This window comes from Thalassophryne amazonica, chromosome 3 (assembly GCF_902500255.1).
Source record: "Thalassophryne amazonica chromosome 3, fThaAma1.1, whole genome shotgun sequence".
NCBI lineage: Eukaryota > Metazoa > Chordata > Actinopteri > Batrachoidiformes > Batrachoididae > Thalassophryne > Thalassophryne amazonica.
The window spans coordinates 108,974,872-108,990,039 of NC_047105.1; the positions used below are offsets into that span (position 1 = coordinate 108,974,872).

Consider the following 15,168-nt stretch of genomic DNA (forward strand, 5'->3'; position numbering starts at 1 on the left):
TTTAATTAATAGTATTCCATGGTTAATTGTGTCAAACGCTTTCTGTAAATAAAAAAAAACACCTATTGTGTATTGTTTGTCAATTGCAGTTGCTATACTTTCCACAAAGTCCATCAAAGCATGTGATGTAGTTCGAGACCTTCTGAATCCATATTGTTCTTCACAAATGATGTTATGCTTCAGTAAATAATCATTTAATCTTTTAGCAAATATTTTTTCCAAAATTTTGGAAAATTGTGGCAGGAGTGATATAGGTCTATAATTAGAAAATGTGTGTTTGTCACCAGTTTTAAATAGAGGAATTACTTTGGCTATTTTCATTTGAGAAGGAAATTTACCAGTACTTAGTGACATATTGCAAATATAATTGAACAGTTTTACTATACAATCAATAACTTTTTTTAATAAAGCCATATCCAAATTTTTAAAATCAGTCGATTTCTTACTTTTTGAACCATGAACCAGATCAAGTATTTCCCTTTCATGAGTACCACCAATGAACATTGAAACAGAGTTGTTAAACGTTGAATTATTTACCCAGAAGTTATTAGTTGATGAGTCAATTTTACTGGCAAGATTTTTACCCACATTAACGAAGTATTCATTAAAGTGTTCAGCAACAGACTCGTCGTTATCAATCGTGATGTAGTTGTTACTCTGAAAAAATGAAGGATAATCTCTAGTTATTCTATTCTTTTTTTACTATTTCATTTAATGTGTTCCATGTGTTTTTGATATTATTTCTATTTTTGACAAGTAACTCATTATAATATATTTTTTTACTGAGTCTCATGATATTGATTAACTTATTCTTATATGTTTTATACTTAGTTTCAGCTTCCTTAGTTCGTAGTTTTATGAATTGTTTATATAGTACGTTTTTCTTTTTACATGCCCTCTGAAGCCCCTTAGATATCCATGGTTTGTTGCTATATTGATTTCTATATATTTTGTCAACAAATGGACAGTGTTTATTATACAAACTGGAAAAAATGGAAATGAAAGCATCATATGACCTGTCAACATCATCAACAAAAACATCTGACCAATTCTGACTTCATAAATCCTCCCTTAAATTATCAATTGTTTCAGGTGTTACTTTTCTACTCATGAATTTGATATTGCTTCGATACATACAACAACCCTCCAATGCAAAGACTGAGAAAACTGGCAAGTGATCACTGATATCGCTGACCAGTAGTCCCCCACTAAGATTACCGGATATAACGTTAGTTAAAATATTGTCAGTGAGAGTTGTTGTATCCATAGTTATTCTGCTAGGATGAATGATGGTTGGAAACAGTCCTAAACAGTACTAGGTGTTTATAAATGAGGTAATTTATGGATGATTGTGAGGGTTTAAAAAAATCTATATTGAAATCTCCACAGACAAATAAATGCTTATTTCTGTTGATTTTGTTGTACATTCCTAAGATGATGTCTTCAAAGGTGTCAATATTTGTCCCAGGAGCTCTGTAAATGCAACTAACAACTATGTTTTTGGAGTTTATAGATGTAATTTCTATGGTAACACATTCCATGATGTTGTCCACTGTAAATGACATGTTGTTAATGAGTTTACAGTTATAATCTGACCTTACAAACAATGCAACGCCTCCGCCCCTTCTCGTCTGCCTATTAACCAGGAACAATTCATAACCATCAAGATATACCAGATCTTTATTATCCTCATTTAACCATGTTTCTGAAATTGCAATAACTGAAAAACGTTTTTTGGATGTTTTCAAACAATCATTAATAGTGGACAGATTACGAGAAAGACTGCTGCTGTTGAAATGTATAATTGAAAAATCTTCATCATTGATTTTATAATTTTTGAATTGTTCTTCTGTAAAATATTTGCACTGTCTCACAATATTCTCACTGAAAAAGGTATCAGGATCATTTTCAGATTCGAAGGGGTGGTTAGCAGAGTTATTATAATTAAATGTATCTAGACAGAGCTCCTGGGCAGAAATAAACGGGTCATTATGTCTCTCTTGTCTCTGGGTGTAGATGATGTGGATGAGTGGGTTGCTCCAGTCTGCATCATGGTGCTGTGATGTGTTTGAGTCCTCATACCTATTGTTCATATTTGTCCAGCTCCTCGATGTTCCTTATTGCCATAACCTTTGCTTGTTCCGGTGATCCATTCAGTTTGATGAATATTTTACAGTTTGAAGTCCATGTGTGCTGGATTTTTCCCTGTTTCTTTAAGAAGCGTGCTTTCCTGGCGATGTCTGCATTCCGTTTGGTGAGATGTTCATTGATGAATACGTTTGTCCCTTTCAGTTTTCTTCCTTGTTTTAACAGTGCTGTTTTGTGTTTTCTGTTGATGAATCTCATGATGACGGTTCGTTTATCACCGTCATTTCTCCGGGGCAGAGGGTGGCACGCTTCAATGTTATTTAAATCCATTTCTATACCTTTAGATAGGAAATCAGCAACCTGTTTTTCCACAGAGCTGACCTCCTGTTCACTGGGCTCCCCTCCGCTCTCATCTGTTACCGCCCGTGCGTAGGACCGTGGTTTGATGTGAAGACCTGTGATGATGACGTCGTTAATTCTGGTGTACTGCTCCAATTCAGCCACTCTATTTTCCAGCTGCACCAGATGCCGGTCTTTCTCGGCGTTCTGGAGCCGTAATGCCTTCACCTCCTCCACCAGATCCATGATTGATTTCTGTTGCTGCTTCACAACAGAAATCTCCTCTGATAGAAAGTCCGGAGATTTTTTAATATCGTCACCTTCCTCCGCTGTCAGAACCTTCTTAGGCCCCATGGTCGGCTTATGAGCAGCTTGACGATCGCCGATGTTAACAGCCTGCGTTGTTTGTCACCGGGATGGATCTGCACTGCGCTGGTGCTGCGCGGCCTCGGTGTTTCCGCGCTGATGGATCCGCGGTGGCTGCACAAGGCCTCGGGGAAGCGGCACTCGTGACGCGCGGCTTTAATGACGCAGCGCGCGGGCCTCGGACGTTGCTGCTGTCCAGTCGCGGGGCTAAGTTGCCGGTTGAGGTGGTATTCCCACTGTCCGGGTTGGCAAACACCGGCATGGCAGATGGCAACTACAAACACCACCTCAGAAAACTCAGGTACAAACTTTTTGCCGCTCGCTCTGATGACACGCAGCTCTGAGAGAGTAATGACACGCAGCTCTGAGATAACATCAATATAATCCTATCAATGCCCATCCCTACTGCTGACTGTATGGTGACCGTGACAATTTACAGCCCTTAACAGTTGCTTCGGATTGTTATTGGGGAGTATGTATGTGTGTGTGTATATGTATGTGTGTATGTACACACACACACCAAGATGGTGGGGTGCTAAAGAGTGCTTCACTTCAACACTTACTATGTAGCTATGTTGTGTATGTGCACATGTTGCCTGCACCTGAGTGCAGAAAAAAAACTGTTTGCTCACTCCAAATATTCTGACATGCAGATTTGTCACCAAAGGAGACAATTTTAGCTGCGCTTCAGGAGCAGGGCGCAGTCAGGACGCCCCGTCTGCATCTCATCATAAAGAGATGATATATATTTAGGGACACCTAAAGCTGAAATGTGGTCTTTCCGTATTGTCACATTTAATAGTTCTTAATTTCCCTGTCTTCTGTAGTTTGCAATAACGGTGCACAAAGTGCAACTTTGTGTTTCATCACATCTAATAAAAGGAATGCAAAGTTGATGTTTTGAAATAAATTTTGAAATCCTTGTTTGTTCCATTTTTCACAAATCCACTTTTCAGCCATAAGCCAGTCTGTCCCTGTGGAATTTGTTTGATCATTAGCAATTTTAGAAGCAGTGCTTTGAAATCTTCATTTAAAAGAATCACTAATCAAAAGGTTAAAAAAAAAAATGCACAAACAAAAACAAATCCTTGAATATTTTAACGAGGATTGTGGCGGGAGCTGTCAGCAGCTGGTTTTGAAAAGAAACATTTGAGTCTGGCTGCAGCAGCATGTATCACTTTCCTCCCTCGGTTTTTACTCCCTTTCATTTGACTGCCTTAAACGGTGGATTTTCTGTGTGGTTTTGAGCTGACATATGGTTGTATACATACAGCAGCCTGGCCCAGGAAAAAAACCATGTAATCCTGTTTGCCCATTTTAAAATGTTACAATCTGTTGTCATTAATGTTTAACTTTTACAACATCTGCTCTTTTGAAAAGTTGCATCATTCACTGTAGCAGCTTTGCACAAGGATCAGTTCATCCAAGAATGTCTTGGAATTCTGACATTTGTATACACAATCCCTCCATTTTCAGAGGCCATAAGTAAATGAATAAACAAAATAAGAAGTATTAATTGTAATACAAATAGTCACGTTTAGGGGACGTCGGGGCACAGTGGATCAGAAATGTTGTTTTGCGGCAGCATAAACACATTATGCATAGGTTTACGTCATTCTGTTGTGGATTTAATACAGCAAGTTATTGTTTCTAAGTCTGTGTTATTTATGTCTCCCCAAGTGTAATTTACAGGTGTTTAAAATCGATTTTAAACTTTTTGATTCACAGGACACAGTGAATCAACTTAGAATATAATGAGAAAAAACAAAACACATAAAGATCTCTTCAAAATTATTACACATATGCTGATGCATATACAAACTATAATCCAGCAAACCAGCTATGTAATGTGTGAGTGTCTTATATAGTGATAGAAGTCCTTTAAAAACTATTATAAATACAACTGTCATCATTTCTGTTCAAACGTGAAAATAGTTGTTTATATACACAAATTACAGAAATAAATCATGGAAAAATAAATGTTTAAGATTCAGCAAGTAATATTTGTCATCCACGTGATACTGGGGCTTAGTAAATCACTTTCTAGACCGATTCACTGTGCCCCACGTGTATGTAACACACGAGTCATGTTAAAAATAGCTGATAGTCTGGAGAAGACATAACATGCTCATCAGATGGAAGGAGTAGTCTAACTAATAATTTTTTGAGCCTTTCCTCTGTTGTGAGGAAAAAATACAAAGACACTGACATCCACAAAATTTACTTTTGATAGGGAAAAATTGACTTCACTTGCCACTTAGTTTTACCCTTAATGTATCCAAAAGCAAAACACTAACTTATAAGGGGGATGTCTTTATACATAAAAATATGGCATAACTGCTGCAAATATATATGTAGTTTTGCAGATATAGCTACTGATTCACTGTGCCCCGTGATTCACCGTGCTCCGGTTTCCCCTACATCTAGTTCTCTTTACACAGTCAAGGGATGGATACATGAACCTTTCCAAGTCACCAACTGTCCTGGACTGCATTCAGTACTGGACTGCACATCAAATAGTAAGAAATACAAACAGTATGGTAAAACTGTGTTTCAGTTCTCAGAAATTGTGTGACTGTGCAAGAAGGAGACTAGTGAAGGAAGCCATCAAAACACCTATGACAGCTGTGTAGGAATTACAGGTTTATGGGTGTGACTGGAGAAACTGTGCATAGTGCAGTCTTCGTCTGTTGCACCACCAGTCACAAGGCATGTTTACATTACCCTTCAAATTTCAGTTTGATTGGTTTGAAATTGCAAATTAAAAATGCACAATGGAAACGGGTGAATAGTTACAGTTTTTATGCTCACGTGAGGTTGTGGGTTTTTTGTTTGCGCTTTTTAAGGTAATGTGACAAAGCCATGTTTTGCAAAACTGCAGTAGAAACATTTTTTGTGATTATAGGGCACATGGCACGGTACTTGTGGATGGAATAAGAGACTGATATCTTAAATCTTTATATAAAGAACTTGCAGTAATATTGGATTCGAAATAACAAATGCCAAGACTTGCACATCCGTCACCATGACTATTGGAATGAGTGTTATCACGAGAGAACAAAACCCAGGCACTCTCATAGCATCGCTTATGCTGTCATTTCAGTTGTGTTTTGTCCACATTCTGGAAATATTGCTTGACGTTTGCACAAATATGTAACTGAAACCCACCCACAGTTTCGTGGTGGAGTGGAACAGAGAATGATTTTTACATAACAAAAGATATCAGATCTTCGCTTCAGTCTCTCATGTGCCCTTTGGCAAAGTGTATGTGAGATTTCTTCTTTTTGGATTTTCTTAAAATTCTTAAGAAAATCCAAGTCCAGGACCTGTCCAGTGACCTGGAAATGCTCATCCATTCATCCCCTGAAAACTGGCTGTAAAAATTAGGATTTTGAAGGTATCCTCGTATTTTGTTTGTCCAATTATTTGGCTATAATCCCCAAATAGTTAATGCAGTATTTTTGTTTCATTTAAACTGCACTTCCAGTGCACAGAATGTGTTCTTCTCATACTTGTGGAGCTGAGTGTATATCTTCCTCACAAATCCGTCTCCACACCAACTGCTCAGATGTGACATGGAATGCTTGCAAAACGGCATGTGAAGTGATAAATCTCAGAAATGTAACATCTGCATCTAATCCACAACATAGTGTTTACGACAGCAGGTGAAATTCCACTCTGTGCCTCAAACAGAAATCTGAGTGTGAAACAAAGCTGGCGAGCACAGAGGAAGATGCTCCAGTCACTCTACTGTCTTCTGCATAAAAGTAATTTGTTTGCTGACCAAGCATTACTCCTGATTGCCATGGTAACAGACCACAGTCAATAGAAATCTTATCGGCACGCACGTTACTGTGTGTGTGAGAGAGAGAGATATGAAGTCAGTTCTGTTTGATTAAGACCTTGCATTTGATCATCATGAAAACACAGTTGTGTGCTCCATCACCGAGCGCCCCGCTGCAGGCCAAAAACAGTTTCAGTAATATTTCTGTAATTTTCCACTGCAGGTGATTGCCATAGTTACAGACTCCCTGACAGATCTGGATGTCTTTAAGGATCTTCAGGAGGCATGCTGCCATCGTAACGTCCCCGTTTACATCCTCCTGGACCAGTCGTGCGCTCCTGCTTTTCTCAAGCTGTGCAGAAATATCAGCGTTCGGGTGGATGACCTTCGGGTATGTGCTGCAGTTGATTCAGTGAATGCTGGGTGTGGCGTTGTGTGCAGTTTGGACTAAGTTGAACTCTGTTTGAACACATGTCTGTTTATCTGATTGTGTATGTGTCCTCACTGTTTTCTTTCCTTACAGCTCATGAGAGTGCGAACGATAACGGGAACTACGTACTACATGAGATCAGGATCGCGGATAACTGGCAAAGTCCATGAAAGGTTTATGCTTATCGATGGGAATAGAGTGGCTACAGGCTCCTACAGGTAACGTACCTCCACTTTCTTCCTTTCCTTCAAATAATACATGCTGTTTTGCCTCGTAATCACACAGCGTGAACATTTCCTCATGTTTTTTGATAAATGCAGCAGCTAATTGTCATGCTGTTAAATCCCCTCCCTCTGCGCAGGTTCAACTGGACTGATGGAAAACTGAACAGCAGCAACCTGATTGAACTTTCTGGCCAAATCGCAGAGAAATTTGATGAGGAGTTCCGTATCCTCTATGCCCAGTCTCTACCTGTAAACATTCGGGGATCCTTGAGTGTTCACCACAGTGGCACGTTTGAGCATCTCCTCATCAAACATCCCATGTCCTCCTCCCCGCAGACTGCCAGACAGAAGCCTGTGGATCTCATCTGTCTGACCAGCACGCCGAGCCGTATGCCCCAAACACTGGCTGTGCAGCCTGAGTGTAAACCGCCGATTTGGGAGGCAGGTGGTGGAAGCAGTGTGGTGTCAGACTCCTCCACAGTCGGTAAGGGTTGGATGGAGCAGCAGCACATACAGGAGGAGATCCTGGCAGGCAGCACAGCTCACCATTTCCCTGTAGACAAACGAGGAGAAACTGAGCTGATGACCCCCACAGCCACGTTCTGCCACATTTCCACACAGACCAGTCAGTCAGTGGTGAACACTGACACCCAGACTGACCCCGAAAGTTGCCCCCAAGCCACAAAACATCCCAACAACTTCACATCCATTGACATGGCCCACAAGATGACAAGCACTGGCCCGGGGGAGGCCACCTCACCCTCCTCTATTTCTGTCTTTGCCTCTCGCAAGCGGACCTCCTACAACCAGATGAGTCCAGGTGGCTACAAGGACTACTTCCAGAAGCTGACCAATGAGCGTCAGTACCACTACAACGTTATCCGCACCAAGCTTGGGCACATGGTGACAATGCTGAACCAAAGGCGAGAGTTAGCGGACGTCACAAACATGGTTCAGAGCCCTGGTGGTAATGATAGGGCAAGGGAACAGAGAGACTGTGGGCAGGGCCCAAATGCCAGGCTGCTTGTTGAAAAGGCAAGCATGGGCACATGGCCAAGGGCCAGATGTGTACGCTAGTATGTTTCTGGTTTCAGGGATAGCAGGTTGAGGGGCAAGAAGTCTTGGAAAGTTTCTCTTGGTTATTTGGTAAATGGATTTATTTTTAATAATTTTATCCATTAATTCCATTAATGGACAGAGGAGGGCACCAGTTATATGATCACACCTGTCAGTTTGTGGATAATGGAGCAAAAAAATTAATTGTTGGATTTTTATGGGGAGATGGTTCTTGGGCTAGGGAAGAGTTAATTCAGTTTTGGTGGTGGTCTGTATAGGAATCAATGGTTTTCTTTGGTCTTTCTTTAGCTTTCTAAAAATATAGGGGTTCTTCTCTCCCCTCTGGTCCCCTAAAGGATTTTTTTTAAACAGCTTAGAGGAGGAAAGCCACCAAATGTGTAATGTGTGTATTTGAAGATTGACTAAACGAGCAGCAAAATGTTTACTCCAGCCACAGCTGTTGGTTGAATTAAAGGTAATATTCTGAAATGAGCTTCATCAAGAACCTAGTAGGAAGGCTGCTATGTTAGTGCAATAATACTGTAACCCCATGAATGAGGCAGGTAACTGATAACTAACAAGTTGACATCAGTGGGGATCATTTATTACATTTTGTTTTCCCTTCTTCCCTGGCTGTGGTCATAATGCACAGTGTAATGCCAGACTCATAAATGAAAGACTCCTAACCTGTTAAAAATATTTCTGTCGGGTGAGTGAACTTTTTTACCCAAAAGTGCAGCACAATTAAAGGCATACAGCCTTCAGTTTTTTAAGATTTAAGTCATAAAGCAGTTTTCTTTGGGGAAAATTTCACATGAACAGACGGCCTTGGACTACTTAACACCAGCGACACATACACTCTGTTACAGTGGCGTCACCGTTCACGTGGGGCTTCCTCCGAATTTCATGAGGAATTCCAGGAAGCACACGGTAAGCCAGTCAATACTGAAAGGCACAGCGATGTCCACTGGTTGTTTGCTTGGGGGGGGGGAAAAAACATGGTAGAAAGCGTACTGAAATGGCTTATTTCTGTGTAAATCTAACTTCACATTTTTATGTTTCTCATATATTTTGCAAAAGTTAGCGAGAAATAAAGACTTCTAGAACTAAAAACTCTGTTTTTGTAACCAGGTAACAGCTCTGGCATGATTTACAAGACATCTCACAAACATCAGCGTGCACACCATGGGCCTCATTTATCAACATTGTGTAAAAACAGGCGCAGATGTGAGCGCATAATTGGTCTTACGACAAGACACGTGTGATTTATGAAACATTTGTATCTGACCAATCCCAGCGTACAAATGATCGGCTCTTAATAAATGCGCCGGCTGAATTTAATCGTCATTAGCATGTTACGCCCTTAAATATTCATGATTCAGAAGCCTCGCCCACTGAGCTCAACGTGGAGAGAAGAAGCACCGGGAAGAAGAAAAACTTTTCGGAGATGGAAGTCGACATCCTAACATCGGAGGTGGAGAAAAACAAACTTGTACTTTTGGCAGTCTGAAAAGTGGAGTCAAAGGCGCTCATAAAAATGCCGTGTGGAAGAGTGTAACGGAGGCGGTCAACAGCGTTGCTGCAGAGGAACGGACTCTGGCTGAGGTTTGAAGAATTCTTTCACTTAACCTATGCCTAATGATTTTGAATCAGTCTTTTATGCACCCACAGTTAAAAGCTTATGCCTGCTAATTGATTAAGAATTCTTTGCATTTAGGTCAAGAAAAAGTGGTCCGATTTAAAGCTGGCCACCCAAAAGTGTTGCGGCACTTAAGCGCAGCATTGGGCATTTTAATGTGCAATGATTAGTTGTCATGTTTAGGCTATTTAGCATATGTATTTTTTATTTTACAAAGGAAGCAGTATCCTTAAAAACATGGGCTTTTTTTTTATTAATTTTTGTTTAATCCATTTTAAGAATCCGTTTTGATCTGTTCTGAATATGTGGCTGCTTATGCTTGGATGACAGCTGAGGTTTGTTTCATAATTATTTTCAGAATCAGACAGATTTTGTAGTGCTGCACTGCAAATCCACAGACTCAGATTTGCGTATACGAGCTCAGACCAGACGTGAGCTCTGTCGTGAGATTCGTCTTAGCCTCCACTCACGTCCAAATTGATAAATGCCGAAGTTTACCGAGAGAGAAAATGCAAACTGCAGATACACTTGGGGGAGGGGTGCGCAGAGACTATGCCCTCATCATGCTGTCAAAATCTACACCAACCCCTATTTAATATGTCATAAAGGCCTGCAGGTGCCTGCTGTTCTCTGGTTTGGTGGAGGTAATTATTCCTCTACTGACAGAGGAATGTGCTCTGTGAGCACCTGTCTTTTTCTGCATGCATTATTTCTCCAAACTTGGTGGAAAAAGTTCAATTTTATCTGACTGTGAAGCACTTTGGCCGCCCTCTGGGCTGTGGAAAGGGCTACATAAATAAACTTTGAATTTAACCTGGAGTAAAAGTCAGCACTTTGTGAGAGAGTCAACAAAAATGTGATGTAAAAAGAATAAAACATGAATAAATAGACATTTACCAGACAGTTTTCAGTGCAACTGATCTGTGAAATTGTGGGTGGATCCAAGTCTTGTGTGTGTGTGTCGGGGGGATTTTAAACATTTGATAACTCCATAAAATCTGGTAAAAGTTTTGAGGGCTGAATTTCAGGGCAGGTTTTAATGTACATCACAGCAAAGGGTGGCAGAGTCCTACATTTAGATGTCAAAGTGCCCCCCCGAAAAAAAAAATTGTCCACACAAATTTGAAGTCAGGTTATTGAATATCCCTGCACACGGTGGCTGACACTGGAAAATATTTGTTAGGAAAGAAAAATATTTCAAACCTTGTCTGTGCATATAAATATATATATATCGCTGTCTTGTTAATAAAGGAGTACTTAGTTATTTTGTTTGTCTCCTGGTTTGTTTGTTCACTGTGTTCACTTTTATCCTCATTATAGTTTAGAATTTCATTTTCTTGATGAACAGCTTAGACAATATTTGTGCAGACGTTTTCAGGATACAGAAGGACTAAAACGTTCTAAAGTGACTCCACAAAGGGAATGTGCACCTGCGCCTTCGTGCAACTGCAGAGCTGTCAGTACAACCCCTGGCAAAAATTATGGAATCACCGGCCTCGGAGGATGTTCATTCAGTTGTTTAATTTTGTAGAAAAAAAGCAGATCACAGACATGACAAAACTAAAGTCATTTCAAATGGCAACTTTCTGGCTTTAAGAAACACTATAAGAAATCAAGAAAAAAAGATTGTGGCAGTCAGTAACGGTTACTTTTTTAGACCAAGCAGAGGAAAAAAATATGGAATCACTCAATTCTGAGGAAAAAATTATGGAATCACCCTGTAAATTTTCATCCCCAAAACTAACACCTGCATCATATCAGATCTGCTCGTTAGTCTGCATCTAAAAAGGAGTGAAAACACCTTGGAGAGCTGTTGAACCAAGTGGACTGACATGAATCATGGCTCCAACACGAGAGATGTCAGTTGAAACAAAGGAGAGGATTATCAAACTCTTAAAAGAGAGTAAATCATCACGCAATGTTGCAAAAGATGTTGGTTGTTCACAGTCAGCTGTGTCTAAACTCTGGACCAAATACAAACAACATGGGAAGGTTGTTAAAGGCAAACATACTGGTAGACCAAGGAAGACATCAAAGCGTCAAGACAAAAAACTTAAAGCAATATGTCTCAAAAATCGAAAAATGTACAACAAAACAAATGAGGAACGAATGGGAGGAAACTGGAGTCAACGTCTGACCGAACTGTAAGAAACCAGCTAAAGGAAATGGGATTTACATACAGAAAAGCTAAACGAAAGGCATTATTAACACCTAAACAGAAAAAAACAAGGTTACAATGGGCTAAAGAAAAGCAATTGTGGACTGTGGATGACTGGATGAAAGTCATATTCAGTGATGAATCTCGAATCTGCACTGGGCAAGATGATGATGCTGGAACTTTTGTTTGGTGCCTTTCCAATGAGATTTATAAAGATGACTGCCTGAAGAGAACATGTAAATTTCCACAGTCATTGATGATATGGGGCTGCATGTCAGGTAAAGGCACTGGGGAGATGGCTGTCATTACATCATCAATAAATGCACAAGTTTATGTTGATATTTTGGACAATTGAAAGGATGTTTGGGGATGATGAAATCATTTTTCAAGATGGTAATGCATCTTGCCATAGAGCAAAAACTGCAAAAACATTCCTTGCAAAAAGACACATAGGGTCAATGTCAACGAGCAGATCTGATTTGATGCAGGTGTTAATTTGGGGGATGAAAATTTACAGGGTGATTCCATAATTCTTTCCTCAGAATTGAGTGATTCCATATTTTTTTCCCTCTGCTTGGTCTAAAAAAGTAACCGTTACTGACTGCCACAATCTTTTTTTCTTGATTTCTTATAGTGTTTCTTAAAGCCAGAAAGTTGCCATTTGAAATGACTTTAGTTTTGTGTCATGTCTGTGATCTGCTTTTTTTCTACAAAATTAAACAACTGAATGAACATCCTCTGAGGCCGGTGATTCCATAATTTTTGCCAGGGGTTGTATAATTACTGCAGTAGCAGCATCTGTGATTCTGGCACCTCGACTGATCACGCAGCCAATCACAGATGCTGCCAAAAATTGCTATGGTACGTCACAAGGAATGTGGCATAAGTACTTCCACACATAGGTCACATTTAACAATTGCTTACTTGTTACACTAATTAAAATATCCTATGAGCGTTCTTTAACCACAGCTTCATGCTGTACTGAAACGTACTGTCAAGTACACACATAAACTTTAACAGCTGTGCACGTCATGTGAGACTTGCGCTGATGAGTCCACTGAACAGTTTTAATGTGCAGTGCACAATCAGAACAGCTCCTGGCTCCAGTGATAAGTGAGTTGACATTGTCCCAAATTAAATGATATTCTGGGTTACAAAGTTGACGTGCTATTTTAAGGTGAGTGGATGCTGATGAATCTTGTTCCAACTGCTGGCAAAAATTAACAGAACGGTAGGTGATGCTCACTCAGCTTTATTACTATGTAGCAAATCACCATAACGGCTTTTGTTCAACAGATGAACAATCTGGCTTTCAGCTATATGGTGGATCAGAAAAATACAACTATTTGAATTAATGCAATTTTTACGGTGGCCAATTGAAGCCACATCACTTTAAAAATATTAACGCAATACTAAAATACCCTCGGCTGTATGAGCATAAAAATAGGAAACTGTGACCTTTTGACCTCTTAAAATAGGACAAGGTTAGCCATCTTTCAACTTGTCCAAGGTCTGTGTCCCAGGAATGCTCCATGTGAATTTGAAGACCCTGGCAGTAATAGGACTGGACGTACATTGAGCACAGATGCACACAAGGCCTTCACAATACCCGATGGCCATATTTTGGCCTCAGGTAATACGCAAATACAGAAAATATGAACACAAAAAAAATTTACCCATCTGCAGCAATTTTACAACAGGCTGCTGTGTCAAAGTCACATTGCAAATTGAGAAAATGACGTGCAAAGAAAGAACACAAATATAACCAACAACACGTGACAATTTGCTGCAAATTCACATAATGCACATAAAAACAGATGCTTTGCAAAGCTTCACAACACAATGGAAGTACTAACCTCACAAAAGAGGTTTCTGCTTGTTGGAAACTTGCTGACTTGTACTGTTCAATGTATTGCAAATAAAATCAGTAAATTATAAGATAATGGAGTGCTGCAAGCATGGTGGATTAGTGGTGAGCACCGTTGCCTCACAGCGAGAAGGTCATAGGTTTGATTCTCACCTGTGGCATCTCTGGGTGGAGTTTGAGTGGGTTCCCTCCGGCTTCCTCCCACATCCAAAGACATGCAGGTTAGGTGGATTGGAAACTTTATATTGTCCATAGGTGTGAATGTGTGTGTTTGTCTGTATGTGGCTCTGCGACTGACTGATGTCCTGTCCAGGGTGTACCCCGCCTCGCGCTCTGACTCCTGGCATAGGCTCCAGCCCCCCCGAGACCCTTAATTGGACTAAGCAATTGAAGGTGAGTGAGTGAAGTGCTGTGATGTGTTGAACGGTCTGTCAGTTAAAGTGTTGCGGGCAGTTCTTAGTACTTCACTGTGCTGTGCCTTTTTTTGTGCAACATCTGTTTCTGCATGTGTTGACTGAATTTGCAGCAAAGACTTTGTCATATTAATGTGCTGCTTATATTTTTTGAGTTCTGGATGTTTGCAAACCTTTCCCTAACTCGCAGGATGATTCTCCTGCATCAACCCACTATCTTGGTTGATGCAGGAGTTTTCTTTGTGGTGTTTATTTTCTAGTGTTGTCATCATTTGGAAATGTTCTGGCATCTCTTGGCCAAAACATTTTTGGTTTTCATACCAAATAGAGGGAAAACAAATTATGGAAGAAAACGAATCAGTATGTTGTTGCTTCTCCTCTGGCTTTTATGACAGCTTGAATCCTTTGACTACGGTAATAAATTAAAAATGTTCTCCATCAAATTTGTTCCCAGTTTCTCCAATAATTCTGGACAGATCGGCTTTACAGGATGAATTCTTGTCATGGACCAATTTTCTAAACTTGGACCAGAAAGTTTCAATCACATTGGGATCTGCGCTGTTTTAAGACCATGGTTGGGTTGATTTGTCTTTCCTGATGCGTCCTCATCCTGACACACAACTTTTTCACAAAATCAGTTACCTGTCAATGAAATATAAAAAGGTGTCACCCTACATCTGTGTATTGCTGATGTTTCCCCTGGTCCTTCAGTCAGCAATTGCTGGACATCATATCTAGCCTGTACGCAGGTACTCTGAGTACTTCACAGTGCAGACATGGAGTCTCTGATGTCTTTACAGTGAA

General features: G+C 40.1%; 1 protein-coding gene across 1 annotated transcript in view; it reads left to right on the top strand.

Moving 5' to 3' along the window:
• Window positions 1-11,190, top strand: part of fam83d (family with sequence similarity 83 member D) — a 32,879-nt gene extending 21,689 nt beyond the window's left edge. The window contains exons 2-4 of the mRNA XM_034167271.1: window positions 6,801-6,968; window positions 7,101-7,225; window positions 7,369-11,190. Of these exons, the coding sequence (XP_034023162.1) occupies window positions 6,801-6,968; window positions 7,101-7,225; window positions 7,369-8,308 (1,233 nt within the window). The 3' untranslated portion in view covers window positions 8,309-11,190. The remainder of the gene's footprint in view (window positions 1-6,800; window positions 6,969-7,100; window positions 7,226-7,368) is intronic.
• Window positions 11,191-15,168: the final 3,978 nt, after the last annotated feature.